The sequence below is a fragment of the Episyrphus balteatus genome, chromosome 1 (assembly GCF_945859705.1).
Source record: "Episyrphus balteatus chromosome 1, idEpiBalt1.1, whole genome shotgun sequence".
Taxonomy (NCBI): Eukaryota; Metazoa; Arthropoda; class Insecta; order Diptera; family Syrphidae; genus Episyrphus; species Episyrphus balteatus.
Window position 1 is genome coordinate 50919566 of NC_079134.1, and position 24649 is coordinate 50944214.

Below are 24649 nucleotides of genomic sequence, written 5' to 3' on the forward strand. Positions count from 1 at the left end.
GCTCTTTTCCATCAGGACACACCTAGTTTCGTGTCCTCTGATTCTCCAAACCTTGTTGTTTTTTGCTTTTTTTTTTTTGTGTAACTGTAACTGTGTGTGAACTGTTTAGCCCTTTTTTTATCCTCAGGTATATTTATGCAACCGTCATCATCGTGAGCATGATGTCGTGTGGTATAGTGAATTTCTTTTTTGCTCTACATAACACACCACATACAAACGTGTATTGGTAAGAATCAATGTTTGTGTGTTGGAGTGTTTGTGTGGTGCTTTCTCTAGGATATTCTGTTTCCAGGGGGAGCTTCAATTTCGTTATTGTTTACGATTGGGAATTTGATGGTTCGCTTGGTTTGTCATTTTGTTTGGTGACATTTTCATTTTTGTTGGCTGGTTTTTCTCCCTTCCATAGGTATTGCCATCAAAAATATTGGTCGGTAAAAAGTTTTTGTTTTTTGTTTTGCCTTGGGCTTGTTTGTTCAGTGGTCGATAACCATACACTTTTTAATGGGTGCAGTTGTTTTTACAAATACGAATACTAGACTACCTACTGTGCTATCTGAAATCAGCCAGGTTGGAAAACATTGCTAGCTGTATTGGAAATAGAATGTACAAAGAAGGGAGAGAGTGGTGGAATGGTACATTTTTTTGTCCAAAAAAAAAAGGGACAAATTAAAACAAGCGGAGTCTTAATCACCATAACTTTATTTATTTGATCCTTTTGGCTATTGCCCTGCTATGTTTACATTATAACCATAACTATGTTACTATGTACCTACTAAAAATTCTGTAGGATTTAAAAAAGACATGTATTGAAAACTGAACTATCCTTACATGAAAAAAGTTTCGAAATAAACTGTCATTTTTTCTTCCAATGACTTGATATATTTAAAATTTGCGTAAATTGATGAAAGTTGCAGACACTTTGAAGCATAAAAAAAACCTTAAAAATATTTATAGAAGACGGCCCGGAATTTTTTTTTAAACCCTTTCTTTTCTAAAGAAGTATCTATGGTGGATCCTTGGATCCACTTCCATCAAACGATCTTGAGAAAACCGAAAGAAACACATTTTTTAAAAAAGAAATTATTTTTGTTATACTGATAGCAATAACAATAAAAATTACTGCTTTCCTTTTACAATTTCCTGTTTTATTCCACAGCTTACTACTTCTTACTTCTCAAGCCCTTTTTTTGTACTAAGAACACCATGACAAGTATCTCCCGACGTTCAATCGGATATTCAACTATTGATTGTTGAGGTCGTTGATATTAGTACAGGTAAAATAGTACATAAAATCAACAAATGAAAAAAATTGTTACACTCATGAAACTTGATAAAAAGTTTGATTTTGGAATAAAAACCAAGGATAAAAAAGTCTATAAAAAAAGTTGGGTGGAATGGTGTTTATTCGCGGACAAGAGGGTGGGGGTGAAGGTCAAAAGTATACTGAAAAAAATTGTTTGTCGAATATTATCATATGACACATGTTTTCAACTTATTTTTTGATGCTGAATCTAACGACACTAAAATTAAGTTAATAAGATTGCTCTAAGAAAAGTTATTGCCGATTAAAAACAAGGATGCTTGTTTTTTTTAAAAACATGCTACACTGATGAAATTCGGATGAAGGTTTTAGATAAAGCTGAGACAAGGGATTCAAAAAGTATTTAAAAATATTTTTGGTCAAAGGGTGTCTTTTTGATGGGTTGAGCTATGTGTGAGAGAGGTATCATAACAGCTGACTTATATTTTAATCATTTTTAAAACTTGGTGAAAAAGTTTTGGTTGGTATAAGAATAAAAAATCTATAAAGTGTAAAAACTTATCTTGAGTGAAAGGGTGTTTTTTTTTTAAGAAATGATGAAATTCGGAATAAGTACCACAAAAACTGGGAAAAAATTATTACACCAATGAAAATTGGTAAAAATGTTTCATTTATAACAGAAATCAAGAACCCAAACAGTCTATACAAATATTGTAGGTTAACGGGTGTTTTTTTTTTTGTGAAGTAGGGAAAATCCGCGATAAATCCGATAAAATCAATGGTATAAAAGCTACCCTTACGAAATTTATTGCAAATGTTGTCTTTTCCATGGATATTACTAATAAAGTAAAACTATAAATTTTTTTTCATATCAAAGGGTGTTTTTTTTAGTTGTACAGAAAATATGGGTAGGTATATTTGAAAAAGTGTGTAATACTAGAGTAATATTAGTGGTATCCTATTGAAATTCAGCAATTATGTTAATTTTAAGATTAGAAAGAATCTAAAGTGTATAAAAATATCATGGTTAAAAGGGTGTTTTTTTTTAGTGAAAACAAAAATGAAAAAATTTGAATTTGCTATAGAAAGCAAGAAGAAAGAGGTGAAAGGGTTTTTTTTCGAAATGACAGTAAAATCTATAATTGGTCCCAGATAACTTGGTGCAAACTCCCTACCAGGTCATCACAATGCTGCTTAAAAATGCAAGACAGTAAGGCCGGTGTTCTAACAGGACACTGTTTATTACGCCAAACGACTGGGTTTTTGCTCTAGTGTCTTCTGCAGGAGTTGCATGAATGGAGAAGAGGAGGAAACCAGAGACAATAAAAGAAGACTCCTCCTAGGACAATTCTTCTATGAAGATACTAGTGTTTAAGTGAAAACAGACGTTAAAAGTTATCTCTAATCATAAGAATCGACAAGTGGGTTCCTAACTCGCCAATCTTTTGTGGTATCCCAATGGGCTCACGAGGTCTTCGCTCGGCAACCACTTTAACCTAACCTTTAACTTAAAGTAAGTTGATGCAATCATGAACACAATCGTGACGAAGGGCAGGTCAAAAAATTCAGATATCGAAGAATTTAAAAACCGGAGGCCAGTGAAGTCCACAAAAACAGATGAAAACTTTGAATGAATAATTGAAGTGGTACAGCGGTGTGCCAAGTAAAAAAAGATTGAAAAGGATTTTATAACATCAGCTTTTATTACTGCTTGAACCCAGGGCCTGATTTTCATTAAATCGCTGACGATAGCGAATCCTTTCCATATTTTTTTTAAGCTCTAAATATTAACAATTTGCATCTTTAAAAAAATGTAAACCTCATACCCATCACCAGTTTTTTTTTTTTCATAAATATATAAATATGTTTCCATTAATGAAAACATGCTTGGGCTGTTATGAAGATAAACAAAAATTCTACAAATTCCCTTGTGTACAATGAAATTTTTGATAAGACGAAATAATTAATTGTTTAATTAGCCATACGATAAACTGGAACACACATTCCTTTGAATCATGGTAGTTAATTATGTATAAATGTTTATATGCATGTTGTTTCCTTTTAAAGCAATTCCCAAACAAACATGAAATGATTTAATTATTTTAGGCATACACACATTCATACACATGCATGTACACTTTTACAAAATATTTATAAAACATACAAACAGAGAAGTAGGTAGGTATTATTTTTGTTTAAAACACGAAAGCAACTTCAGTTAACCTACCCCAAAACCCTATGTAGGTTTTTTTTCGAGGGAGGCACGGTTTGGATGGGGACTGGTGGCGAGATGGCAAAAATAAGAGAGAGAGGGCCGGCGATTCATTATGGATTCATTAGACTTGCACAACGTTGATAAAATTATTCTTTGTGCTAAGGTGCTGCGATTTAAAATAAACGACTCCCCCGAGGGCGGAATAACGCGCAAAACATGTAATTTGTTTACCTAACTTGGGTTTGCATTATTATATATGTTATGTTGTATTTATGTACAGTTTATAAGTACATACACATACACAACCCCTCTCACACATCTCCCTCTTAAAAGCCTAAATCCTTTTAAAATATTTCCACCCAACCATTTTGGGAGAAAGACACAAAGTATGATGTGTGGTAGTGGGGTTGAATGTTTTTCCAAGCGGAAAAAAACTTTGCACTTGCAACAATTGAAAATTTTCCATTTGAAAAAGGCAGAAAGGAAAAGGATAAAACTTCACCCGGCAAATCTCCTTTTGCAAGAGTTTTGTTTTCGTTTAGGATAAAATTGCTGCTTGTTCATGGGGAGTATTGCCTTTGTTAAAAAAAGCTAAATATATATAAAGGTAAATCTACCACCTAACTACATCCAAGTGTTATTATTTTTGTGCTTTAGAATGTTAAGAGTGAATTTGGATCTACTAGCTTTTCACTTTGGTCAAAAAATTGTTGAACTTTCGACTTCAAGTGGAGTTTGATTTTGTATAGATTATATACAAAATATTTGAGCATCCCCTTGCGCAATGTTACTTGATTTTCAAGAGCATTCTTTTTATTTTAAAGGAAATCTGAGTTCATCCTTGAAGAGATTTTACTTTCAAAGGTAAAAACAGTAGAAACATTTTTGATTGATTTGTGTAGAGAGGATTTGTGAAAAGCTTAAAAGCCTTGATGCAAGAGAATAAAATAAGGTAAGCAGGATGGGTTGTAAAAACAACAAAGATATGAGCTTGAAAAGTTTATAATGAAGTGTGTTTTCTGAAAATAGTTGAACAATGAAATTAATGAATGGTAATTAAAAAGTAGATATATCTTGTTGAAACTGAATCGAATTTGAGAATATGCTTTTTAAGATGTTTCTGAGAAAAATAACCTTTTAAAAAGTTATCTTTTTGAAAGATGATAGGTACAATCTCACAAATTTTCATTCAACAATTCGTGTTGGCAGTAAATTGTTTTTCTAAAAACCTATCCAAGTGAAAGTCATTTCATCAACATTATGAAGGTAGTTTATTAATGGAATTTGCTTAAGGTAGCTTCTCTAGGTCTTGCGAGAATGCTAAAAGAGCCCTCGGTGCTACAGTAATAATACCTTAAGTTGCAAATAATTTGATGTGATTGATACCACTATTCATGATTATTACGAAGCAGCTGTCTCTGGCGTACTTGAGAATTATAATCATAGACTTATTCTGATTAAGCAACTACAAAGGTTTCACCATATATTTAAACATCGAATTAAACACTCAAAGTTGAAAATTAGTAAAAAAAAGATAAAAATTCTGGTACTTTTAAACGTTCCGTTCACAGTCTAATCTTAACTTTTTAGACTGATTCTTTTACTAATTTGACGAAAATATATTCATAAAAAATATTTATACATCATTTGAGCAAAAAAATAAGATACGAAGGCTTTCGATGTGCTGAACTCGAATCCGAAGTCAGAAAAAATTAATCAGCTTCCGTTTTTGAAGTATTACCGTTAGAAAATGCGAAAAAACTTTTTTTTTTTTACTATTTCGGACCCTATTCTTTTATATAAGTTACATTGTTCGAACATATTCAGTAACGGTTTCTATTAGAACTAATTTATTTCTTTCAAGAACTGTTTAAATCTTTTCGATATCTTTTTTATTCCCCGAGATATCTTAAAATGGCTTCATATATAATAAAGGAGATAATGACGGTATAATTTCTATGGTAGATATAACATGCCAAACAACTCAAGATATCTCAGGCACTGAAAAAGATATCGAAAAGATTTAAACAGGTCTTAAAAGAAGGAAATCAGTTAATATATAAACCGTTACTAAATATGTTCAGACAATTTTCCTTATATAAGAAATAAGGTCGGAAATAGTAAAAACAAAATTTTGTTTGCATTTTCTAACGGTAATATTTCAAAAACAGGAGCTGAAAAATTATTTTTAACTTCGGATTCGAGTTCAACACACCGAAAACCTTCAGAAAAGTATATTTTGGTTACGGCAAGTCACGTTGTATTCGTTAAATTTCATGCAAAAGTAATAGTTTTCGAGTTTTTTTAATTTAAATAGCTATTTTTCACTTCAGTGAACGGGGCAGTGGGTGGAAATTACTGGTGTTGATTTATCCCCTTATTTCCTATAATTCCTGAAATTTCATCAAAAACGGTCCAGTAGTTTAGATTTTACGAAGTTTTTTCCATTTTCCCATACAAGGTTCCCCACTGTGCAACGGCGGAGGAACTCCCAAATCCGGCGCAACAAGGACTCGTGAATCCGAAAAAGCAATTTTGGCAGCCAAAAACCAAATCATTACGGATTTTAACAGGCCAGTCACGCTGCTACTAACTGCGGTATATTCAATTTCGTAATAAAGAAGCTACATTTTTTCTTAGCGCTTGTTACAACTATTTTTGCTTTCTTCCAGGAACCTTATTGTATTAAAGGATTAAAACTTGGGCCCTTCCTCTTTAGCATCCGGACGTCAGATCAACAGCCTGCAAGTGAATGCGAGAACCTGTTTTACGCTGACGATTCACTCACATACTGCACTCAAAAAATTTATTAGTAAAACGGCTACGAATGGCATTCGTAGCAAAAATATTCGTGTATTGTACGCATATTCGTAAAATATACGATGTATTCGTGCGGTAATATTTTTACGAATGCATTAGTAAAGCTTTACTTATAAGTGTGGTATAATGCACGAGTTTATTCGTTAAAAAATTAAACAAATTTCATGAGTACATTGTACGAATTATTGTGTACATATTACTAATAACATTCGTGAATTCCTCGTACGAGAGTACGCATTATTCGTAGAATGTACGAATATTAGTTAAGCTTTAAAAATTCCAAACAAAATACGGTTGTTGCTTTTTTTTTCAAGTATTCTTGTTGTCAACGATTTCCATTCCAACGTGTTTTTGTTCCCTTCTAGTCTGTGTACCTAGTGCGCGTAAAAATAAAAAAAAAAGTAATTCCTTTAAAACAAAATAAAATTAATTGATAGAAAAGGTATGTAACAGTACATATTTATGTATTATTTACAAAGATGTATGTAGGTATAGTGAAAATTTCCTTAAAATCGTTTTATGTGTGTTTTTTTTTTCATTTCGTTTTTTTTTTCCTTGCGTATAAATTCGTTATTCCATCCAAAACATTAGTTTTTTCTACTAATGATTAGTAAAAAAAACTAATATTCGTGGATGACCGTACGCATTATTAGTACAATCTACTAATAATTCGTACTTTTATCGAGATAGTATCATTAACTTATCATTAGTAAAAAAAATAATATTTTGGGTTGAAAGTACACATTATTCGTAGAATGTACGAACATTAGTGAAACTTAAAAAATCCCAAATAAAATGCCGTTAATTTTTTTATTTAAAACATTCGAATAATGGGCATAAATGTACCTATACCATTCATGAACAGGTTAATAATAATTGAATTCATTATTTTCTGTTTCTTTACTTTAGATACAGTGCACTTGATGGTGTTATTTATTGTACAATCACTCTTGCCACAAGTCAGAATGAGCAAAAACGGATTACCAACATCAACAAATACACCCACTCAAAAAAAAAAATTTATTCAACTAACGATTCAAGGAGATCATTTATTATGATGTGTAAAACAGAGTTAGAATATAAGACAATGTATGATTGCAAGGTGGTGGCGGAAAAGTCCATAGCATCCTTCATTTCTGCCATTGGACCAATCCAAGACCCAAATTGCTTCTTGGTAGACTTCGAAAACATTACATACAAATTTTTCCATCTTTCGCAAGCCTTGGATATATGCTTTAAAGCCTTTTTTGTTTTTAATATGGAACACCCACAAGCCGCCGAAGATATGTGGGAGTTTATCGATGGGGCATTTTTCAAAATGAAAGGCAGCAAGTCAAAGCGAAGTCCAGTGACTGATGCTCTTCTTAAAAAAAATTGAATGCAAGTACAGCACTTATTTCGAAATATTTTGAACTTAAAATGTTAAATATTTTTTTAGTGGCCTTCAGTGGAACAAATGCAGAATAAATTTGATTAATTTATAAATTTCTCATATGTAAATAATTCAACTTAAAATAATATTTTTTTAACTAAATACTAAAATATACTATTTTATAATGAAAAAAATATTTTTGTAGAAATTAATCAGTTCTAATTAATTTAAGTTACTTAATAAATGAATGAAGAATAAATTTGATTAATTTATAATTTTTTAATATTTGAATAATTCAATTTAAAATAATATTTTTTTACTTAAAATAATTATAATGAATTATTTACATATTAAAAAATTATAAATTAATCAAATTTACCTTTCATCCATTTATTTAGTTACTGAAATTAATTTTAAATGATTAATTTCTACAAAAATATGTTTTTACTATAAAATAGTATAATAAAAAAATTTTTTTGTAGAAATTAATCTTTCCAAATTAATTTTAGTGACTTAATAAATGAATGAAGAATAAATTTGATTAATTTATAATTTTTTAATATGTAAATAATTCAATTTAAAATAATATTTTTTTTAACCTAAAATATACTATTTCATAATAAAAAAAAATATTTGTGTAAAATCAATCAGTTAAGTTACTTAATAAAATTCCTAAAATGTTTGTTACTTTGAAAAAATACGTAAATGCATTTTTAATTTATGTGTGTGGACCTTAAACTGAAATTCCTTTTGTTATTATTTCATATAATGAATATTTAAGAAAATGGTAAGAAGCATTATTATTTAATAAGGGTAAGTTCTCCAAAAATATTCGTACAATACACACATGGAGCTGTACCATTTACGAATGAATTACATGTTTATTAGTAATACTACAATAATTGTATTCGTACGATGTACGAATGGAAAGTAAAACCATATCTAAATGTACCAATAGTATTCGTACAAAATACAAAAGTATTCGTACAATATACGCATGCTTTTCTACGAATACTAATTCAATATTCATAATTTTTACTTATCTATGTCCATTTTACGAATGCCATTCGTGGCTGAAAACCACGAATAAAATTCGTAGAATGCACGCAGTTATTTGTAATATTTACACATGAAATTTTTTGAGTGTGCAAGTCCATCTCGCAAATGATAGCTGGCTGCAAAGTTGAAGCTTACATCTGAAAATATGTGTGTAAATAGGCTATCCGAACCTTCTCCTACTTCAATCCTCTTTCATCTATTAGGTCTAAGTTAATGAATAAGCTCCTACACGCTTAAAAGATTACCTCTCTCAAGATTATTCAATGTCCTTGTTCATCAATATCTTTATCAGCATTGACTTATGTATAAGTCAATGTTATTCAGGTTAAGGAACCATTTGTCTTGAATGAGCAATAGACCATCTTGTTACTTAATTAATTCCAATAAACTGTCATACATCGAAGACTGTTAGAAGCAATTTCTTCTGTGGTTGTAGTTTGTAATAAGGATTGATATAATTCCCATTTCCCAAGTAATAAATGTTACTACTGTGGAAAATGACCTCCACTGGCTATCTACCTAAACACTTCTTGTAACATTTGTGCGTGTGCTATGCCGATGATAATATTACAAGAAATTTTTACGATTGATAAAAATCCTAATTAGAAGGGTGGTGGCAAATATTCACTTTAGCCATAGTGTCCAATGAGTGTTATTGGAAATACTCACACTGTACAGACATCAAAATCATCATCATCATCATCATACAGCATCCGGCTTCCCCCTTTTCTTGCCCAATGGCACATTACACCACACCAGAGAGCAGAGATCGTATTAAATGGAATCAGGATTACATCGTACAATCAACAACAGCCAGCCATCCAGCCAGCAACCAGCCAGCCATCCAAGCATGCCCCGGTTATCTTTCATATATTGAATTGAATGGACAAAAACAGCACGCAAAGCAGAGAGTCAAAGCCATCAGCAGAGTCCGAACGAAACAAAACTGAATTCAAGCAAGCGACTGGTATATGGGATATGGCAAGTATCGTGTTCGAACAATACTCTTTGGTTATATGACTATGTTGTGTTCTCTGCGTTTGATTACTACCTTACGTCGAAATATACGGGATGTGTCCTAAAGTTCCAACAATGACCCGATAGGTACTTACTGACATTTTGATGAACGATAAGCTATCATAGTGGCCATATATACAGCAGCACTGTGTTTTTGAGGAGAAGCAAATCAGGACCGGGCGGCATGAATTGCACCAGCAGCAATATACTATAGTAAACCCACTTTGGAGAAATGTGTATATGGATGGCAATGGCGTACTCTACTGACTCCTTGTTTTAGCTCGACGAGTCCAGTTCTCGTACAAATCTTCTGTTCGTGACAACTCTGGTACAGCTAAATTGAAATTTCGTCATTTGGTATCTGTGCGTTGTCTCTCTTTGTTGGTGACAGAGCGGTCAGTATGGTTATGGCAGTGGTGGCGGTGACGGACGGTGACTGGTGATGGTGAGTCCTGAATTGAATGTGTGCAAATTGGTTGAATAGATAGATGCGGGAGAGCATAATGGGTCTGATAGAAAAGCACCCTCTAAACCCGAACCCACTTTTTAGTCATTTCCCACTTCAGGTTGGTTAGCAGAGTTTTATTTCGGTCGTGCTGACAATTTTTGTTTTAGGTACTTCTTTTTTTTTATATTTTGTTATTTGAATGAGGACTTTTAGAGAGTGCTAGGACATTTTGATTTAGTACATCTCTCGTGCGTCGTGTACACCTTTTATCTCGAATATACTATATCTATGGAAGTTGAAAAGTCCTTCAAAGAGGAAACGAGTGTGTTGTATATGCGAAGGTATGTGCTTTAAGGGTTGACGTTTTTCATTCACATGTAATTCCACTTTACAACATATCCAATTCTATTAAAAACAAAAATGATGTAGTCATTCGTTCTGACGCGACGACGACAACACGATGGCGATTTTATTTACCTTTTTAAACAAGGGGGTTAGATAATATTGATGAATGTGCTCTTAATGGGTATATATGGTATAATATTGTTTCAGGATACACGAACAGATCGCTTTTGTGATATTTAAATCGAGCGACATATTTGATTCTCTTCTGATGGGTGATATGATGGTGGTAGCAACATACCTAACGTTTTTTTGATTAATTTGAGAGCAATTAATTAAACAGGCAGTTTTCGGTGATATTCATTGTTCATTTGATAGCTGAAATTTCAATGAAACAGCAGTCAATGGCATTGTTTGAACATTTTTTTTGCTGAGAGATAAATTGCAAATTTATTAGAAAAAAAAATACATGATTATTTCTCCCGTTTTCCAAACTATCGATATTGATAAAACCTTGTTTTTTTTTCGTGATACAAAATTTAGAGAATTGAGAATTTAAGAAATTGATAGGTTTTTGTTTATAAAATAAATTTTTAATTCGTACCCATTTTTTAATAAAGCAAAAAAACACATTTTTAAGAGATTTTACCTGGTGCAGGTTTTTCCAAATATCATAAAATCTTTAAGTTTTCTGGCAAACTTGTAAATAACATTTTTATTCATAATTGTTTTCTTCATAAGAATAAATTTATAAAACACTATGTTTATAGCACGGGATCGAACCTACAACTATTGGGTTACTAGGCTAATGCTTTACCAACGTGCTATTTCCCGTTGAAAATTAGAGTGATAAAATGCAACAAAAGCTGAAGTCCAACAAAAATTAAAAAAAAAAAATTACGTTGTTTCAATTTTATTTTGAAGAAGTTTCATGTTAATTTTTTTCTACATTAAATCAACGTTGAACATTTTACATTTTACGTTGCGTTTTTTCCCTCAGTGTATGTGTATACAATTCCATTGTCTATGATTGCTTATTTTAAAAATATCTATTTCGCGATTTGACCTTGAAAATCGCAAAACGAAGATATTGAACAAAAAAAAATTTCTATTAGCATTCATTCCGAGGTTAAACCCTTATTTGACTGAGCTGCTATTAGAGAATAATCTCTACCCGAAGCATTAAACACAAAAAAGGTTTTAAGATTTTAGCTCTCTATTTACTATAAAAATATAAAAAGTTCGACTTTTTTCAAAGGACAATGTATGATTAATACTGATCTACTGACGATTATTTCGTCATCAATAAATAAAAATTAAAATACATTTTTTTTAATGTTACACATACACCACAGTGACCCTTTGTCTGTGAATCAACTTTAAGATATGTATAAATCTAAATCTATCTTTAAGATGTAATTATAAATCTATCAACATAAATATGTTCATGCGACTAGATTATGAATAAGCATGGAGAAAACTATCAAACTAAAACTAACATTTTAAAGTAAGTAGTTAGCTATTTAACTATAATGCACGAAATCAAATCAACATAACCCTTATACATCTTACATGTAAATAAAATGTATGCAGAACAGATATCTAGTTTCGTTGTTTTTGGTATTTTCTTTTCATTTGCATTAAGTACGTTGCATTGGCACTCCAAACTAAAACCATTTTCGTGTTTGTAGACTCTTGTATTATGGTTGTATTGCTGACTTATTTCGAGTCAGTTTTCGTCCGAACACAATATACCCATGAACCATTAACCCATTTTCTGCAATAAAAGGTTCGTGTGTTTTTTTTTTGACATAGGACCTTTCAACCATTAGACCTACGAAAGGCGAAATAAAAAAGTATCTAATTCTCGGGATTGTTTTGTTTTGAATAGTTGAATTCTAGAGAATGTCACATTGTATGTGGGAACAAACGTTTTTCGTGAATTACAAGATTGCATTAAAAGATTGAAAATTTATTTGAAAATCGGTTGTTGTTCCGATTGAAAGACGTTTTTATTTTGAGTTAATGTTAGGACGTAAATGCATTTGAATAAACTTTCTCAAAAATCGAAAATGCAGTAATAGAACTTGATAATAACAAAAAACTGAGCATATGACGCAATATTCTGGAATAGGTACTAAAAAGTTAAATTTCAGTTAGACAATCTCTAAGACAATCAAAACTTACGACTATGTTATATACATAATATGTATTATATTATAATGGCGATGAGACTTATCTGAGAGGCTTGATTATGTTAGTTTAGTAACATAGGAATAATTTTGCCAATTTTCAGTTAAATCAGTCAAGCCGTTTTCTGGCATGTGTCCAAACACATCTAATTCGGTTATGGTGGTCATTACGTTCTCATTTTTCAATGTGAGTTTGCTTTTGATAAGACATTTTTTAATGAAATTTTTTAAGCAATTTTTGGAATATAAAATTAATAATTAGAACACTTAAAATTATTTTAAAAATTATTAAGAATATGAAAAGGCATTATTTAACTGAAACTGAAGTTTCTCGCTCAGTAATCTTTGTGACGGAAGATCATAGCTTTCGAGCAGTGGGGCCAACTTGGGCGTATCCGCGTCTGTAGTATATCGAGCTTACAGAAGGTTTAAAAAACTGACAATTATTGGGACAGTTTCGAATTACATCTTTACGAGATGACAGAATAATGGTTCGAATGGCACGAAGAGAACTATTTATTCATGTAAGCACCACTGCTCATAGTTTCCAGCGACAACAACGGCATCAACAGAAACGTCAAGAACGGCCTAGAACGATTTCGAGTCAAACGGTAATAGATCGTTTTCACGAAGTCTGTCTGCGCCCAAGACATTCAGTTCGGTCACCGATGTTGACAGCCAGGCATTATAATAGCTCGGTTAGCTTACGCTGTCCAACATCAACCGAAGACAAGCAGGCAGTGGAGCATGGTTTTTTTTAATTGACGAGTCCAAATTTTTCATTTATGAAAGCGACAGACCGCCTCTTTTTTTACATTGGAGGACTCTTTGAAGGTGACAAATTCAATCCAAAATAAAATCAAGAGTATCGAAGCTAGTTCTGTAAAAAAAATAACACCCCTCTCACAATTTAGATTATATAAAGCGATTTCTCATAAAATTATTTTGCAGATTAAAGATTAAGTCAATCTCCTTATCCAACTTAACAATTTATATCGCTAAAGAAACAAGCCAACCATGCAGATTTAAAACTAAAGAAAGATAAAAAGCTTCATTACTCAACCAAAAACCTAGTCTTATTAATAAAAAGGAAAAGAGGTAGCTACCTAATTTCTCATAATTTTACTGCCCTCAAATAAACTTGTTAAAGGTTTTCTACATTCTTTCAATTAACGAAAACAAATATTTATGTACCACCCTCTCTAACCATGAACCTTTTACAATAAATTTTTTGCTAAGAATGAGTCTGTCAAGTGTCTCTTTCAGCATCTATATCTACTTCTACAACACACCTCTGCGTCTGCTTGCTTGCCACAGCAATATTCCTATAGCAATATTGCGTTGGTAGGTATTGCTTGCATATTGAAATTCTGTTTTATATAGACGTAATCAATTCCAAGAGGCAACCCTCAACATTGGCAAACGACAAATCCTACCATCATCATAGGACTCTCTCTATACGACGACGAACACAACAAAATAATGGAGGCTGAGTAGAAACTTTTTGAACTTTTCATCACAGCAATTAATTGGTAAGAGTCTGAAAAGTAGACAAATTAGGCAAACATTGATGGGATATTTTTATATACACCTAGGTAGGTAAGGTAGGTACTCTTAGGAAGGTTTTATTCTCTGCAACATTCATCCACTTTTGGGAGTTAAAAAAAATAAAAGAGTTAAAAAGAAAACAGTGAAAATGATGGAGATCCTTCACTATACTCAAAACCACTATGACGGAATGGCGGGCGTTGCGCGGCACTGTACGAATGTGTGCATTCATTTTACACTTTAGGGAGAACACCGCTGAAACCAAGAACGCCGACGACGACAACAACGCGACAGAAACTGGATGGCAAGAGAGCTAACGACAATCCCATGTCGTGATGTCTCATGCTCGTATGTTAGCGGGTGTTAAACACTCCACCTGCATCATCAACTATCTTTCAAGTGCAAAACAAGAGAAATCCTTTTCCATTCTGTGACAGGCATGGCACAGCCGACAGCCAGCAAGCAAGCAAGCAAGGATGTTGACGTGATGCTCATGATGACTATTATGCAGCCCATATAACCTTGTACAGGTTATCTACATGAAATGAGCTTTTCTCTTTTCGTTGAATCCTTTTTTTTTACTTGTTTTTTTTTTCTTCAACGTTTTGTCAGTCTTAAAGATCCTTTTGTTTTTCAATTTATTTTCGAAAGTGTTTTCCCACTTGACAGGAAAAGCACTAGCTGGGGAAACATCCCGTCGCGTCGCGTCCTTTACCAGTGACTTGAAAGAAAAAAAGAATTATTTTTTAAACTCCATCCTTTTAAATGCCTTGGATATTAAACAAAAAATAATAATAAAAAAACAAAAAAAAAAACACAAAAGGATAGAGTGAAACTCCTGCAGTTTTGTGGATTGTCTTTGGTTGGCTGCCAATGCGAATTGGATATGTCTGGGCCTATGCCAGAGCCAGAGTTGCAGGGTACACTCCACCTCACACAATCATATCCTGCATGCAGCAGCAACCAGCAAGCAACCAGGATTTCAATGTATCCTAGTGGAATTTAATATTTATGAAATGCAAATACAAAGAATAAGGTTGGCGACGCATGAAAAATGCCAAGCAAGTTGGAATTTATTCAACTTGTTTTTTTTTTTTTTGCTTTCCTTCATCTCTCAGTTTTTATTTGTTAGTATCCTTGCAGTTTTTTTTTAACTTATATTTTGCTATATGTATTTTGTTGCTCCTTCAATTTTATGATAACGAGAAGAAGAATTATGTTATATATATTTTTACGTAGTTATATATTTCTTGTCTTAACGAATCTTTTTTTTTACTACTATTCCTAGATCCTGGGCCATATCATCCATCTGTATTATGTCAGACTGCAGTCTGATGTCTATACTGTCGTTGATTCCCGAACCAAATCTTGGGATGACAAATAAAATTGACATTTTTTTGCCCGGTGACGTTGTCGTTTTATCCTGTTTTAACAATTTTTATTTTTTTTGTTGATCCTGATGAATAGGAAATGTTGCCATGCAATAAGTTTCTTTGATTTTGTCCTCTTTGGTCTTTGGTTATGTGTCCTGGAATCGTCCATTTTATGTAATGATGCTATTTAGTAGAAAGAGGATCTTTTTTGTGGGTCATCCTTTATTTTTTTTTTTTGTTAGCTTACGATGAGTAGAAGAACCCAAGAGAATAGAATACAAGGGGGAGACAGAGTCAGTCCAGTAGTTTTTCCTCCAGTGGGTATATCCATTGCAAACGTTAGCAAAAGAGGCCATCGCATCGTTTCGTTGCGGGTGAGTTCATTTTTGTGTGCACTTTGTACGTGATGCAGTTCATTTAATGGGTGTGTGGTAACGAGGTCAATGAAAGTGCTTGGCAAAATGTTATAAATAAAAGATAATCATTTTTTTTTGTGTGTTTTCTCTTGCTGGGAACATAGAATAGCAAAGGAGAACAATTTGACAGTTATTCATTTATTATTATGAGCTTTTTAAAAATAGTCAGTTTGGGGTTTTATTATAGTTTTGCAGACATGACACTTAAAAATTAACTCAATTTAGGTTGGACAATGTTTTAGAGAGACTATAATAGAGGACGAGTTTCATCTAGATAATTAAGATTTATGAGCAGGGACATTGTAAGAGTAAATGCAAACAAATGATAACATTTTTTTTTATAGGTTAAAGGACGTTTAACTATGAAACGAAATTGTAATAATTTATTCCAGTCAGATATTATTCTTGTTTATCTATGTGTTGGTTTTTGTTGTCCTGTGTAAACCGGACGGACCAAGTTCTTACTTTTTTAAGTGTTATTGAACTTTGGAAATAGAACAAATTTAAATGCACGTCACGCTAAGGGATTTCAATCCCAAGTAGAGTAAACTGTTTAACAGTGAGCCAAGTCGCACAGTGAACATTTCCAATTTTTTCGTTCCTCTTGCACAAAATTGAACTTTAAAAAAATGGGAAATTGGGTCCTTTTTGAGTATATTATTCATTTTAGTTAAGCCAATGGGGATAAATCTGAAAAAAGTTGTGACGTCCCATAAGAAAATATTGTACGAAACGAAAAAGCTAATTACTTGCACGTACTTGTTCTTATGTTAAAAGTTTCTTCAAATACTAAAAATTTCTTAAAATGTATAAAAGAATGTTTTTAATTTAATTTTATAAGAAAATTTAATAAGAAACTTGAAAATAATATAAAATTTTTATGGTAAATCACAAAAACTATCTATTTAAGTAGTTTGGGCCTCCAAACAAGGAACCTATGCAATTCCTGTACATTAAAGAAGCTTAAGATTTTTTTTTGAAAATCGTTGAAGCTGTTATTTATTAATGTCATTTACCATATTAGCCCAGGGTCGATAATTTTTGAAACCAAAAAAAATCATAGTAGGATGAAACCCATTGGAAAAGGAGGTGAATATGATAAAAATTAATGGAAAAATAAATTACGGGCGAGCCGAGTTCGGGAAGTGGTAGGGTTGAGTTTTTAATGGTAAAAAATGGTATATCTCGATTTCCGGCAAAACTACAAGTCCTATGGAAAAAATGTTGTATGGCAAGGTTATAGGTAATAAAAAGAACTACAACTTACGTAATAACAATTTTTTCAAATAACCTCAAAATTTATGTGAAAAATATTCACCTCCTTTTCCAATGGGTTTCATACAACTATGATTTTTTCTTATTTTTTAATGTTTTTGAAGGTTTCGACACTGGTCTATATCTGATTGTTATATCTAGTTCAATTTTTTTACAAGACCTAAACTTGCTCTATTGGTAGCTTATCACAAATAAACATCAAAATATAATTATCCCTACTTTACTTATATAGAAGTCCCGGGGCACTGTGGCGTATACTCGATATTTTTTTATTGGTGCATAACTGCATTTGCAAGAGTAGGGAAGGAAAAGACGGTTGATCAAGCTAGAAAATTTAGGTTCGTTTGATCTGACCATATTACACATTGTTAAAAAGTATTTTATAATGCTGAATGGAATGAATGGGCAAGAAGTAACAGCTTAAACAAACACTGTTCCTCTTAGAACTAAGAATTCTTGCTTAAAAAAAGGGCCATTCCTCAAAAATCTCAAATATGTTCTTGAGTTTTAATATGTCTGAACGCCGCGCCGGTAAGTGTACGTTTTGTTCCAATATTGCAGTGCTTGGTCCTCATACTTTTGCATTACATTTTGAATCTCAGGTTCAAATTCTTCTGGGCTAACTTTTGAAATCTTAGTATCCAATGTTTGGTCTATCGGAGGCTTTCGCTTGTTCCGGTTAATGTTATTAAACCTGTTGAAAAGAAGCCCGCTTTGATTTGGTTTTTCGTGCGGCTTTTTTGCAATGAAATAAATATCCTTCTTTTGGGTTGGGAATAATTCAAATAATTTGATCAGTTGTTTTGTTTAACTGTTTCGATCCTGGGGCATTATATATATCTTTGGTGGAGTCATAAAAAACCTCAACGATGGTATTAAGAAGAATTTTTATGTTTTCTTTTTCCAGCTTATTATATTTTTTGTAGAAAGTCAGTAAACCCTGTCCAGCAAATGATGCTGTTAGAACTTCGCGTAGGTACATGCTAATGTGTAAATTATATAATTGAATTGGGAACAGGTTTTCATCACTTTTTTTTTATTATTTTAAAATAGCATAGCTTAGTAACATTTTGGTGGTGAATTTTTCAAAAAAAGGCACATACATATATAGCTTTGAAAATTTCGAGGTCAAAATATCTGTCTTATCCATAGCTATCGGCCCATCTTCTTCAGTTGTAAGTTCTTTGGGCGGGTACGTTGCCAAATTATTTTTGTGACTTTTTTGTATTTTTGATCTTTTTCTTAATAGAGAAAAGATGTATTTTATAGTGTCTTATTTTGTTAATAATTTGTGTTTTGGTTACAATTGTGTTTATATGAGACACGTGTGAATTTTGGTTTTTTGTTGATTTATTTTTTGTGTAAAATATCATGCTGGGCTGAACAGTAACTTATTTGTGGGGTAAGTTTTAAAAAGTTCAAACTACTTTTTTAATTGTTTAATTTTCATTTCTATATGGTCCATTTAATAGATGTAAGAACTTAAAAAAAAAAGATTAAATAATTAAATTGAAAGACGAGACGACTTTCTTCTACGAGCGTTTTATTCAAACTTTAAACTATAACATTACCTATTTGGAATAAGGAAAAGAACATCATATTCATATTGCTTGCAAATATAAAAAGACAACGGTCAATTGCATCATACGATGAAAGCATACATATTTTAAAGTTAGATTTTTATATAAAACATCGAATGCACAATATTTATGAATTGGTGCACAATATTTATGAAGTGTTGAGATTTATAAAAACAACTATTTTTTTTAATGCAAATTTGTTTGAGATTCAGGTTGAAAAACACGTTCAAATCATGTAAATTTTATCTTGAGTCCATCGATCGCGCTCTGAGCAGACCGAGTTCAATGCTGAACAAGTATTTAGCAATAGAAATTGAAAAAAATTTCAAACAAATAAAATAATGTTGCAAGAGTGCAGTAGTCGGTCTAGTTTTTTATTTTAATTTAAAAAAATTGATTTAGTGGCGTGAGAAGATAAAAAAGATTGATATTTTTGCTTTTTTTGATGAAAACTGATTGGGTTCAAAAAATTCTAGCTCTTTTTGTAGACGTCATGCAGACATGGTTGATATGAATATTTAAAGCGGAAACAGTAAAATTTATATAACAAAAATGGTTTTTTTTACCTTTTACGCATTGTAAAAATCTAAGTATGGCTTTATTCTTTATAAAAAATATTAAACTTTTTAATGGCGTAATTTTTTTATAAGTTTTTCATATACAAAAATTGGTATAGTGAGAAAAGAAAAAAAGGTATTTGATTTAGCTTTTTCTTGTAAATTATGATAGGATTCAAAAAGTTATTCCGTTTTTCCACAAATGATACAGTTATACATGTATATGTTAGGTCTTAATCTTTAGTTTAAGTACTTTACTATACAATTTATTATATCTTATCATTTTTTTAACAAGAAAGTTGGCAAATAAATAATTATTAGATCATTTTTTTAACAAAAGCACACGACCTGTTTTCTTATTACGATATCACGTAAAATCATTGTCCGTAAATCGGCTTTACAGACAACCACTTTTTAGTTTCTAATTTTGTTAATTTTTTTTCTGTTAATAAAAACTTTGTTTCAAGACAACTTGTGTTTATTTTTCTATGTAAAAGCATATGAAAACGGTCTAGCGACCTTTTTTTTCATATAGCGACTTTTTCGACAAAAAAGCGACTTTTTTTCAATTTTTTAGATTAGCGACCTTTTTTTCTGAAAGCGACTTTTTTAGCGACCTTTCAAAAATTTTCAACGGTAACGCTGCCCCCAAAATACGTTGTTTACATTTTCCCATTATGAAAAATATTCTGGAGTAAATGTAAACACATGAAAATCGACATAAGAGTAATGTATTTTAAAATTTGTTTTTTTCACATAGAATCTACATAAAAATTCAAAACTAAAAAGTATTTGCAAACTATACTGACTTAATTGAATCTGCAAAAATATTAAATTTTTCTGAAAGACTAAAACTATTGATGCCATTTAATAGAAATATTGCATACTATTTCGATAAATCAATACTTAAAGATTATGTAAGGAGCTTCGGAGTAAACAAAAATTTGTTTCTATAGCTTTTGTGCAATCTTTTTCGGTTTGTTACAGAAATGTCACATGGGGCTACAAGGGGTTAACTTAAAAAAGTACTTGTTCTCAGAGAAGTTTATATAAATTTTTGTTCATAAAGTGTAATCTACGCAATTGAACCTTAAATGCAAGCTTGTGTGACCCAATATTTTGCATTCCATTGTTTCAACTGCATGGCTGAATACATGGCTAGTAAAGCTTCCCTCATCACCATATTTAACAAATAAAACACATGTTTCAAATCTACATTCCTGTGCAATAACATAGATTTTATATTTTCTGTTTTTTTTTTTCAGTTTCTATAAACGTACAAGAACATGAAAAGTTTCATGATAAATGGTTTTTGATGTTCCCCTCTCGGATATCATTAAAAAAATAATAACTCAACAAATTATAAGTACTCCATAAGCAAAGGTCAAGCACTTACTTATGCACTTGTTCATACCTGCCAACAACAGTTTAAAAAAAATAAATTCTAAGCATATTCATAACCGGAAATACAAAACAACATAATCCTAGAAAAGTTATTATAATGCTTCCCCATAAAAAAAATATACTCCATGAAGATATGACCTTCTTAGAGAACAAAAATATTTTTTTCCAGCATAGAGAATGTAAAATAACAAGTGCAATTAAATGTATGAACGTAGGTACTTTAAGTACAGGTTTTTATAATTTCTTCCTTCCTATTATTTTGTTCTTACCTACATATCTAAGAAATACATGTTTTGTAGTAAAAAAGTTGAAATGTAAACAATTACCTACCTAAAATTGAATCATTTTAAGTATTCAAATCAAGCTTTCCTAAAATGAAAAATTCAAATAAAAAGTTCCTGTTTAAATTCTTTTAGAAGGCACATTAAGTTAAATCAGTAACTCCACAATTGGATGTACTTATCTATATTTTTGCCCATAAAAACACCCACCCACATGTGCATTAGATTTCATCTAATGAAATAATTTTTTTGCAAAACAATTACAATAACAAAAAAAATTGCATCCATATTTTCAACTTGATTCCTCACCGCACGGCACCAAAAATCCATAACTCATCCAACATAGCACCGCTAATTACCCCATACAAATCAAAAAGCGATAACCCATCGCCAGTGCTCATTAAAAACGACATATCAACACTATCAGAGTACAATGTTCATTAAAATTTAATTATTATTATTGCATTATTACGGGACGTAAAATTTTCGAATTAAAATATCAAAAAATCATCATCATATAGGTACATCCGGTTTGTTCTTGTTGGTATATGCTTGCTCTAGAAAATACCCCCCAGGACATATACACAATATTGCATCGCAATACACACATCATGATCTGCAAAAAACATTCTCTCTCGTCCCTGCACTCCTCCTTCTATCACAGCCAAGTAATGAGTATCGAAATTCAATTGTCATATAGCCAGCGGGTAAGTTTTGTTATCTGTACAATTGAATTGAAACTGCCAGGACATTTTATAAATAAATAACACAGAACATGAGGTGGAGGGTGGATGTGGACGACCGACGTAAAAAATATATGTATAAATGTGAACATACTCAACTCTCTCATATAGTCGTCGTACAAATGGCAAAATCAACAAGCTGTACACTCGAAGGACGAAAGAAGGAGCAACAAAAAAAAAATAATAGTAATGGCTGAAGGACGAAGGAAGCAGAGGGCAGACCTCACCGCAGTATAAACATGTCATTCATTTTTATGTCTCCCTGTCTGGAAATTATTTTATTTTTATTTATTTTTTTGTTCCTGCCCTGTGTGTGTGTGTTATCCTTCATCGAGATTGGTATTTTCTCATTTATCAAATGATTATTATCATCGGGTAAAAATGTCAAATAAAAAAAAAAAAGGATATCCTTCACTCTAAATAACGAGCTTACCTTCTACACTTGACCATCTAAGTAGTAATACCAATAAAATGCACAGACATTTTGCATTCATGGCAATTGATCCTTGCCAGCAGGATAATGATGTTTGCATCATCATCATTATAATGCTGGACATTCCGCAAAGTCTGGGTTGGATTCTCTTTATAACTCAAGAGAGTATCTCGGTGTGTGTGTGTTGTGTCTATTTGTATTCCATATTAAATGATGATACCGATTTCGAAAAAAGGAGTTAAGAATTCAAACCGCATTCCGGAGTTATAAAGGACCAAAAAAAAAACGATTTCAAATATTTCACTTCACAAATCACACCGTTTTTTTTTTTTTCTGCCCCACAATCTTCTTTAAACTTATTCACAAAACGACTGTAAAACAATCGTTTATATCAAAAAGGCTTTCAAATATTTTGTAACGTTCATTTCTGTTGTTGTTATTTTGTAACCGGCTTTTAATTTATTTCCGTTTTTATCAACAAAAAAACCAATACTAAATTAAATTTCATTTGAATTAATTACTTCGCTTAGGTTTTTTTCATTCTCATTTTTAATCATTTGAAACTCACTCAACTTTGTTGTTGTAATTCGCTTTAAGTATAGCATAACATGCAAAAGGCATGTTCCCGTTGGAATTTCACTTGATAACGGTTCTAACAAGAGTGTAATCCTTTTTCCAAGAGCACACAGTGAGGTTACAACACATTTGGGATGAATATTTCACACAAAAAAAGAAGAACGAATGAAGGGAAAAACCACCCCCTTCTGTGTTGTTTTTTTTTTCTTCTTTTTTTTTTTGAGGAAAAGATTTAGTAGGATCAGTACAAAAAAAAATCGCAAGAAGGATTTTTCCGCGCGTCAAAATCTGCACTCCCTTATCGGACGAAATTCAAAGCTCTACTAAACGAATGGTTGGGAAAAACCAGGCGAATTGCTTGTGTAAATTGTGGAAAAGAGAGTTTTTCCCTCTGTGTGTAAGGACTTTCATCCCGTATATTTCCCTGTGGGGGTGGTGGTATGAACAGAAATCAACCTCAACTAGTGTGGGGGTGGTATATTTTGAGAGTGGTGTATAGTGGTGAAATATATTTACCAGGAAACATTGTATGGGGTATTATTCCGGTATTGTACGACCGGGACTTGCATAGATGCTTTATGGCGAGAGAGACATGATAGACCTGTTACTATACAAACAATAACTTTCTATACGTTTGTAAGCTCAATACTGTCTTACAAGTTGTGGAATGTGTAAGGAGTAGAAGGGAGTTTTTGTGTAGTAAATGTATTAAATATCAAATGAGCATTTTTCTGTATGCAAATCTACGTTAACAAGGTTACTAACGTGTAGGTTAATTACCTTAAAGGAGAAGATTAATTTGCTTTTAAAAAGAAAACTCTACTACGCTCTGTTACAAGTGGTTAAAATAATGATTTTTTTTTACGCAGTTAATTAATATTTTCATCAAGCACGTCGCCAGAAGGGGGTTAGATGAGAGCAGTTACTTTGAAGATAATATTCATTCATATTATAACCTTAATGGGTTATTATGTTGGGGACCAGTTTTGAATAAACTCATCTTATAAGGGGGTATGTCGTCATTTCTTGCAGAAATCGTTTATTGATGACTGATGCGTTTTTTTTGGAAAAAGTGACACTAGATAGGAGATAAAAAGACTAAATGACGAAAGAGTATCGAATAACTAGCAGAATAGAAAAGAATTTAAAAAAAAACATGTTTCGAATCTGTTTTTATATGTAGTTGTTTGGATAAAATTTTTTTTTTCAAATTTGATTTTTCCATGTTGTTATATTGTTAATTCTATGGTTTCTTCCATTTCGAAGAGTGTGCCTACTCGATTTCCTAAGTATATCAATATTGCGGAGCCCGGAGCCTGAGAGCCAGTTTCTGTTTATATTCGAAAATGTTGCTTATTTTTATTGGGACTAAAGAATTTATTAACAGAATTAAAATTGATTTAATTTTATTTGACTTCCTTGAAAACGATATTCCTGATAAAAATGTACATATGTACAGTTGTCAACAATAGGGCAAATAGCTAAGCTAATTCTGCATTAACAATTTGAGGGTATGGATGTTTCTCACCAGAGACCTGGCAGGACCCAGGGGAAAGATTAAGTTCGGGGGCAATTTTTCTCAGTAATAGTGCGGTTAGCCAACAACACAGTAGGCGAAAAGGCCCATAATTTGTATTACCTATGTTCTAAGTGATTCATTACCTTGAGATAAATTTTAAAGCTGAGTGAACATTAGATCTATTAACAGATTTCATTTTTACATGATCTCCCAGAGGG

General features: G+C 31.9%; 1 protein-coding gene across 1 annotated transcript in view; it reads right to left on the reverse strand.

Moving 5' to 3' along the window:
• LOC129919550 (protein sax-3) overlaps nucleotides 1-23110 on the reverse strand; it is a 93475-nt gene extending 70365 nt beyond the window's left edge. The window contains exon 1 of the mRNA XM_056000471.1: nucleotides 22337-23110. Coding sequence (XP_055856446.1) covers nucleotides 22337-22460 — 124 coding nt within the window. The 5' untranslated portion in view covers nucleotides 22461-23110. The remainder of the gene's footprint in view (nucleotides 1-22336) is intronic.
• Between the last annotated feature and the right edge of the window lie 1539 nt (nucleotides 23111-24649).